Source organism: Aplysia californica, unplaced genomic scaffold (genome assembly GCF_000002075.1).
Source record: "Aplysia californica isolate F4 #8 unplaced genomic scaffold, AplCal3.0 scaffold00601, whole genome shotgun sequence".
Classification (NCBI taxonomy): Eukaryota; Metazoa; Mollusca; class Gastropoda; order Aplysiida; family Aplysiidae; genus Aplysia; species Aplysia californica.
In genome coordinates this window covers 390995-399829 of record NW_004797871.1, presented here as the reverse complement: position 1 = coordinate 399829, position 8835 = coordinate 390995, and the positions used below count along the sequence as shown (strand labels likewise).

Below are 8835 nucleotides of genomic sequence, written 5' to 3'. Positions count from 1 at the left end.
TCTCTTTCTCTCTCACACACACACACACACACACACACTCTCTCTCTCTCTGTCTCTCTCTCTCTCTCTCTCACACACACACACACACACGCGCGCGCGCGCGCGTGCGCATTCACTCTCAGTCTCACTCTCACACCGTGTTTAGGTTAAACGGCATTACAATGCATCGATTTTTTAAAACCAAATCTTTGCCTCTCGACAACCAGTTGCTGTGAATATCTTCAAAACACTTTTCCTGCCTTACTTATAAAGACATCAGTATCAATCTACAGATTTATTTCGTTCTAACTCACCAGTTCGAAACTGAAATCCAGTGCCTTCAGGACGATTTATATCAAAACTGGAAAAAAAACGGAGTAAATGTAAAATAGCACTAAGCTCGCAAATTCTCTAACCAACCATAATCCTTATTAACGGGTGGAAAAAAAACAGCCTATGGCTAACAAACTGTAAATATTGTCAATAGAGTACCATTACTAAAAGTTGATGATTTTGAAGATTGTAAAGGGGACAAAGTGTCAACTTGGCCTAATATACAATTTGAAAGCACTTTCTAAAGATCTTTGTTTCTTCTGTATGTTCCCCTGCCAAATCTCAGGGGTCACTGCTGGTTCTTCAACCTTCAGAGTAACTGATTTTCAAGTATTTTACCGGGGGGGGGGCGGTATACTTCCTTGGATCACTTGCCTTCAGGCTGCCTCATTCCTACTTCGAAGTTTCTCTATGTTAATAAATAATGTTATTTTTATATACTGACGGCGGTTGGGTTAAAAACTCGAGGCGCAACTTATTGTCAAATATTTCCTAAGGTGTCGAAGATATAATCTCCAGCTTTTGCACAATGACTTGTATCTATTTGTCTTAACAGAGCAACATTTTGTAAACACGCGTTAAAAGACTGTATTCTAGAAAATTCCTTAATAATTAATACTAATAAGAAAATCTAGGTGGGTGGTTTCTAAAGATTTGAAAAGGTTTACACTAGTTGAGAAAATATCTCTTTTAAAAGCAAGTCCGTTATTGTTGTTTTTTTCTAATCGTCACACGCATATTTAGAAAACCTTTAGTACAAAAAATGTTATTCACTATATAAATAATTTCTTGTAACTAATTTTGCCACTATAGTGCGGTCAAAAATAATAATTGATGACGCAACTTATTGTCAAATATTTCCTAATTATCTAACATAGACTCTCCAGCTTTTGCACAATGACTTGAATCAATTTGGCTTAACAAAAAAATGTAAGTGGGTATTTTCTACATATTGTTTTAAAATGTTTAGATCTATAGCTGAGGCAATATCGCGTGTAAACGCAGGTCTGTCATGTTTCTCTAATCTCAACATTATGCTTATGGAACGAGTGTTCATATATAATGTATTTCTTGTGACTAGTTTTGCCACTAAAAAGTGTCATTGGTGAGCTGTGACGTATGCAAAATGCGTGTGGGAAGCGGGAAGTGCTGTGGACAACCCCATTTTCGGAGTGATGGAGATTTATAGTATTTTATTAATTTATGAAGAAAAGTTTTTAAGTCTAGCCTCAGTTGTTGTGGAAAATATGATTAAGTTAAGACAAATTGATACAAACTGCTGTGCAAAGTACGGGGGACAGTGATTCACCCGTTAAAGAGATATTTGAGGATAAGTTGCGCCACGAACTTTTGAGCGCACTATAAAAAGTATCATTGGTGAACTGTGACGTAGGCCATATGCGTATGCAAAATGTGTGTGAGAAGCGCGAATTGCAGTGAACAATCACATTTTCCGCGTGACGGAAAAATATAGTATTTTATATAAATTTATGAAGAAAACTGTTTTTAATCTAGCCTTAATTATTGTGGGAAAATATGATTAGAGCTAGGAGCCACCACGAATTTTTGACCCGACTATAGAGTATTCTCAGTTTGGGTTGGAATTAATTTTGACTTTTGCCGGGTGGCAGCCGAGCCTACTCTTGTCTATTCAAGGACCACCAAAGGTTCTTTAACATGCGCAACATGCACACACGACCTCCCTGATTTTTAGCCCTTATCCGAAAAAGCCAAATGTTCGATCTAATATACTCTAAAATCTGGGGTGTGGCTGAAAGGCAGCAGTAAGAAGGAGACAGGAGTAGCAGTAGAAAGAGTCAGAAGAAAAAATTGTTGAGCCCAGAGGAGGCCAGGGTTGGCGGGAGAAAGTGGAGATGAAAGCAGATGACAGAACAGGACGAGAAAACGGGAAAGGAAGTGAAAGGGACACATGTTAGAGAATATGATTTTTTCGTCGCTGTCAGGATTCTAACCACTTGAAATAGAGGCAAACACCGTACTTCAAGACCACTAGAACCCCCATGGAGGCACTCCTATACAAGGTTCTACAAATGATAGATACACCACATTTTTAAAGAAGAGGGCCTTACACACTAGCTGGATATACATTTTGAGACCGGCAAAGTTTTCTGAACTGATGACAGACAGACAGACAGACAGACAGACAGACAGACAGACAGACAGACAGACAGACAGACACACACACACACACACAGAGACACACAGACAGACATACAGACAGACACTCAGACAGACAGACAGACACACAGACACACAGACATAGTCATGAAATGTAAGTGCAGCCCGAAAACAATTAGATTAATTATCATCAACTTTTTATTGATTTTTTAACAATTATCAAGTTCATATCTTTCGTCCTTTTTTATGTCGGCACGAACAATGCCTACTGATGTAGCTAATGGTGTCACTTTGTCTATATTTCTCAAATATCTTTGTCGACATTCATGATTATAGAGTAGTGTATAGCTTTATGACGTAGCAAAGCTGTTGATGAAAACCAAATACTTCGCGTCGGTGTTAGATTTTTGCACAAATAACAAGCAAAAAAATAATGTACAGCTTTGTGGATAAACGTCAGTGCAAACTAAGTAGCCGCTCTCTCACTTGGTGCAGCTTGACCCTATTCATAATGTCAGAGAGCCACGTAGAGTTGCCGTGGTTCTCCTTTTTCCGTTCAAATTTCGGTGGGGGGGGGTTCTTTTCTTTCTTTTTTTTCTTTTAGGTTAAATCCGTCAGAAGTCTATGTAATGCTGGGGCTCCCGAGACCGAGGAAAAATATTTCATATCAAAAGACTTCCATGTTTCAATACTTCAATACACTTACACTGCAGCAAAAAGGAACCGACGGTGTGCCCATGTATGGCCAAGTTGTTTACGTATTGGCTCTACCCCAGAGGTTATAAACTAGTAACGCGGCTCTGGCATTGACGCTTTGCAGACAATTGGTCTCCTGGTGAGGCAGCTTAACCTGAAAGTTTTTTATATACGTACGATAAAAGGAAAGGTCCATGAGGTCGCGAGAAGTGCTGAAAGCTCAGACCGCTTGGAAGATTCAAGTTTTGCGTAGCACTCTAAGACGTCTTTACAAACCAGATCACAAATGACAGCTTCTCCTATGTGTAACATTATTTGCGCGCCCTTTTTTCTTCAGACGCCTCCCTTCAAAGCTGTTAGCTGGTGAGTAAGGTGTGACACGAAAACACAACATCTGTAACAACATTTTAAAGCCCCGAAGATCTCAAATCAGATACTAAAACAATTAGGTGTAACCATAGCTAACGAAATTTATATTGGACCTCCCCATCAGGTATAATACAAGTTTTTGACCGCCTCGGAAATAGCCTGCTATGGTCGCGACCGAGCCCTCGGCGGTATAACTGAGCAAGGCGGGCAGAGCCTACAACCACTTGTTGTAAATCTGCCTAGGAGAAGGAAATCTCTCATTTCAAAACCCGGGCAGATGGAGCTCGAGAGCCTTGACAGACAATTCATCTAGGAGAAGGACACTCTGACCACAAACCCACCAAGTGCTGGGCGTGCTGAACAACTCTACGTGCGAGACCCTGGGTCCATGGTCATGTTTAGAGCAACTTGCTGCTTCGTCCTTGGGGAGGTGGGGCTTGTCTACCTACTGACACAAAAGACTGCATCCGGCGGATGGCGCGGAAGAAACCACTTGACTGGTTCAACGGACAGAAAAGCGGATACAGCAAAGCGCCGTGGAGCGCAAACAAGACGCAGTTAGACACCTAGGACGCTGCTGGCCATTCACTGCATCCCTTCTCATCTCCAGCCGTCTTGACTTTGTCTTGCCACTGGACCCAGATGGGCCGGGACAAGAGAGTGAGGCTGACGACCATGCGCAACTCTCCCTCACTTTAATCCAACTCACGCGCAAGTCATCTTCATCAACTTCATCCTTCCTCTCCCTCCTCCCCCATCATCAACTTTTCCAAGCTCTGTGGCGATGGGCGAGCGACGAAGCAGCAGGTGTGGATACACTGGGAGCTGTAAACGCAGACCTGCACACAGGCGGCTCAGGCCATATGGTCGTCTTTCACTTGAACCGAGGCAAGAGCGAGATTTGGCAGCCCCCTGAGCGACTGAGCAGCCCCTTTTAGGATCGCACTGCTCACCTCCATAGCATGAGGAGCGAACTAGAAAAGGTGTCCCAAAAATTGCTTGCCTCACCTACCCTGGCCAACACGCCACGGCTGGCGGGGATCCCACACCAGCGGTTAGAACAACAAGAAGCAAAAGATCAAGATGAAGCCATTCATCTTTGGCACATGGAATGTGCGCACCCTACTGGACAACGCACAGGCAAATAGACCAGAGAGAAGAACCGCACTGGTCGGTCGAGAACTCGCAAGATATAAGGTTGACATTGCTGCCCTTAGTGAGACACGCCTTGCCGAGGAGGGACAGCTCAAGGAGACTGGAGCAGGCTATACATTCTTCTGGAGTGGGCGAGCCAAAGACGACCGCCGTGAAGCTGGCTTTGGCTTTGCAGTGAGGAATGAACTTGTGAACAAATTGAGCAGCCTCCCCCAAGGTATCAACGACAGAATAATGACCATGAAACTGACACTCACAGGAAAGAAACAGGCCACGATCATCAGTGCCTACGCACCTACCATGACCAACCCAGACGATATAAAGGACCAGTTCTATGAAAAACTTAATTCCCTTGTGACAGCTGTGCCAAAAACTGAAAAGTTGATCATTCTCGGCGACTTCAATGCCCGAGTCGGTGTCGACCACCAGTCCTTGGAGAACATCCTTGGTAAGAATGGCATTGGTGGATGTAACAGCAACGGCCTTCTCCTCCTGCAGCTTTGTGCTGAACACGAACTTCTGGTTACCAATACAGTGTTCCGTCTCCCTGCCCGTAACAGGACGTCATGGATGCACCCCCGCTCTAAGCACTGGCACCTTATCGACTATGTCATCGTCAGGCAAAGGGATAGACAGGACGTCAGAGTAACCAAGGCCATGTGTGGTGCAGAGTGTTGGACGGACCATCGCCTCATCATTTCAAAAATAAACATCAGGATACTTCCCAAGCGACGCCCCCAGGGGAAGCCAGCACCCAAACGCCTCAACGTTGTAAGCCTGAAGAAGCAAGCAGTCAGTACAGAGTTAAAAGAGACCCTGGAAGAAAGAGGACAACAAATTCAGATATCTGATAACGTTGTAGAGAGTTGGGAAGCCTTCCGGGACGAGGTCTATAGAACAGCCTATGAGACTATCGGCCAGACCAAACGCAAGCACCAGGACTGGTTTGATGAAAACAATGCCGAAATAAATAACCTTCTGGAGGAAAAATACAGGATCAAAAGAGTGCTTGAAAACAACAAATCCCCTGCAAACCAAGCTGCCTACAACAACATTCGCAGTACAGTCCAGCAGAAACTACGACAAATGCAGGACTCATGGTTAAAGCAGAAGGCTGAAGAGATCCAAAACTACGCTGACAATAAAGATATGAAGGTTTTCTATGATGCCATCAAAACGGTGTATGGACCTCAACCAGCGAGCTCATCTTCATTACTGAGCGCGGACGGACAAAAACTGCTGACAGAGAAGGCCCACATTCTTGACAGATGGGCTGAGCACTTTGATGCTGTCCTAAATAGGCTCCCCCACATCAACGAGGAGGCTATCAACAGACTGCCCCAAAACACCATCAACCTTAACATGGGCAACCCTCCAACACTACCGGAACTAGAGAAAGACGTCCATCAGTTATCTTCTGGCAAGGCTCCAGGTGCTGATGCAATCCCAGCAGAGGTATACAAGCATACTGGACCACTGCTGCGCAACAAGTTGAACCAACTGATAGACGTCATATGGGACCAGGAAATTGCCCCCCAGGAATTCAAAGATGCGTCTATCATCCACCTTTACAAACGGAAAGGCAACAGACAGGTGTGCGACAATCACAGAGGCATCTCTCTCCTCTGCATAGCTGGAACGTCGGCTCATCGATCATCTTGAGCAGCGCCTACTTCCAGAGAGCCAGTGTGGATTCAGGAAAGAGCGAGGTACCACCGACATGATATTTGCTGCGCGCCAGCTGCAGGAAAAGTGCCAGGAACAAAATGTCGACCTATACAAAACATTTGTCGATCTCACCAAAGCATTCGACACCGTCAGTTGCGACGGTCTCTGGAAGATCATGAGCAAGTTCGGATGCCCAGACAAATTCATCCAAGTGGTCCGACAGCTTCACGATGGAATGCAAGCACAAGTTCTTGACGACAGAGAATCTTCCACTTCCTTCCCTGTCACAAACGGAGTGAAACAAGGCTGTGTTCTTGCCCCAACATTGTTTAGCATGTTGTTCTCAGCTATGCTTACAGATGCCTTTCGAGAAGCCAACCCAGGCATGGACATCCGATATCAAACTGATGGGAGGCTATTCAACCTCAAAAGACTGCAAGCCAAAACAAAAGTCCATGTTGACAAGCTAAGAGACTTCCTCTTTGCTGATGACTGTGCCTTGAACGCTGGAAGTGCGGAAGATTTTTTGCACTCCATGGATCTGTTCTCCAATGCATGCAGCAACTTCGGATTCACCATCAGTACGAAGAAGACAGAGGTTATGTATCAGCCTGCACCGAAAAACCCCTACCAAGAACCTACTGTGACAGTGAACGGGCAGAAGCTAGCAACTGTGGACAAGTTTGTGTACCTAGGCAGCACTCTTTCTCGCAGTGTGCACATCAACGATGAGACCCATTCTAGAATTGCAAAGGCGAGTTCTGCGTTTGGACGTCTACATTTATCAGTGTGGGAACGCAAAGCTCAGTGTCTACAAAGCCATTGTCCTCACCACACTACTATATGCAAGCGAGACCTGGACAGTATACCAGAGGCACGCCAAGAAACTCAACCGATTTCACCTCAACTGCCTCCGCAAACTGCTCAGAGTGAAGTGGCAGGACAAAGTCCCAGACACTGAAATCCTCGAGCAGACAGGTATGTCGAGCATCTTCACAATGCTCCGAAAGACACAACTCCGCTGGGCTGGCCACGTAGTCAGAATGCCAGTCGAGCGTCTGCCAAAACGCATCCTATATGGAGAACTTCAGACTGGAGCACGCTCCCATGGAGGTCAGAAGAAGCGGTTTAAAGACACCCTGAAGGCCTCTCTGAAAGACTTCGGCATTGACCACAACTCGTGGGAAACGACAGCCCAAAACCGTGCAGCCTGGCGTGGAGCCATCAGCAAGGGAGCGGCAGCGTATGAATCACGGCGTCTGGAAACAGCGAAGAGCAAGCGCGCAACAAGAAAGTCCCGTGCAAGCAGTGCTCCCGCAATACAGCGCTACCTTGCCCTCACTGCCCAATGACCTTCAAGGCGAAGATTGGCTTAATCAGCCACCTGAGGACCCACCCCACCCCCCGGATATGATGAAGAAGGTCTTCTTCCCTCAGGAAGGACGAACACACCAATACAAGTTTCGATTGAGACTCGTGGCTCGCTGTGGGGCTGATGCACATGTATAATTCGAGTTTACAGAAGCTCTCCGAATTTTCAATATGTCGCCCACACGTAATTCGTAAGATAGCTATATATAACAAGTTACCCCTAACTCCCAGAACATTTCCAGTCGTCACTCAAAAGTTACAAAATGTGGGTAACACAAGTAGGTAGAGTAAGAGAACGTTCAAAATAATGGAATAAAGGAAATGTTCTTGAAAAGGATTGCGCGAGGAGGCCAAGTAACGCAAAAAAACTCAGTACTGTAGTAGGCCAAATAACGCAAAACAACTCTGTAACTTGAACAGCCCAACTCTATTCAAACCCCATTGAAATCAGCGAGAATAAGTGTAGCCATCCAAACATTTGCAAGTTCTGAAAGTTTCCCATCTAAAAATAAAACCGTAAAATCACAGTCGAATCTGATCTAACGGCCACTTGCATAAGATAGTCACCTGTGCAAACGGCCATTTCCCATTTCTTCCCGTGCGTATTTTTTAAAACATTATAATGACACCGTGTAAGACATTCACCTGTCTAAAACAGCCATTTTTCCACTCGACAATGCGTGGCCGTCTTAGACAATTTAAGTTCAGCTGTATTTGAAAGCTGCTTTTTCTATCTATATTTCCATTTCAGAAGTATTTATCACGCTTTTTTAAACATTTCCCCCAAATTTACAGGAAAATAATAAATTAGTGCGTTCCTTTAACGTGTTTTCGAAGCGTTGCCCTTCGCACGGTTATTAATCTTTAATTATATGCTTTACTTTGTCAAATATTGAGATGTTTTAAAAAAATGCAAAACTGGGCACGAAAGAAAGTGAAAAAGGTTTCATGTGGCAACACAAGTTTGAAATGTGAAAAGAATGATGATGTGCCTTATTTTCACAGGCTATCACATGATAACTACGTAAACAATAACATGATGATAATCATCATCATCATCATCATCATCATCTGATGATGATGATGATGATGATGATGATGATGATGATGATGATGATGATGATG

General features: G+C 44.4%; 1 protein-coding gene across 1 annotated transcript; it reads left to right on the top strand.

The window, feature by feature from the left end:
• The first annotated feature begins 4599 nt into the window (after nucleotides 1–4599).
• LOC101857140 (craniofacial development protein 2-like) lies at nucleotides 4600–6333 on the top strand. The gene has a single exon (XM_005107414.1). It carries the CDS (start codon nucleotides 4600–4602, stop codon nucleotides 6331–6333), a length of 1734 nt encoding a protein of 577 aa, XP_005107471.1.
• Nucleotides 6334–8835: the final 2502 nt, after the last annotated feature.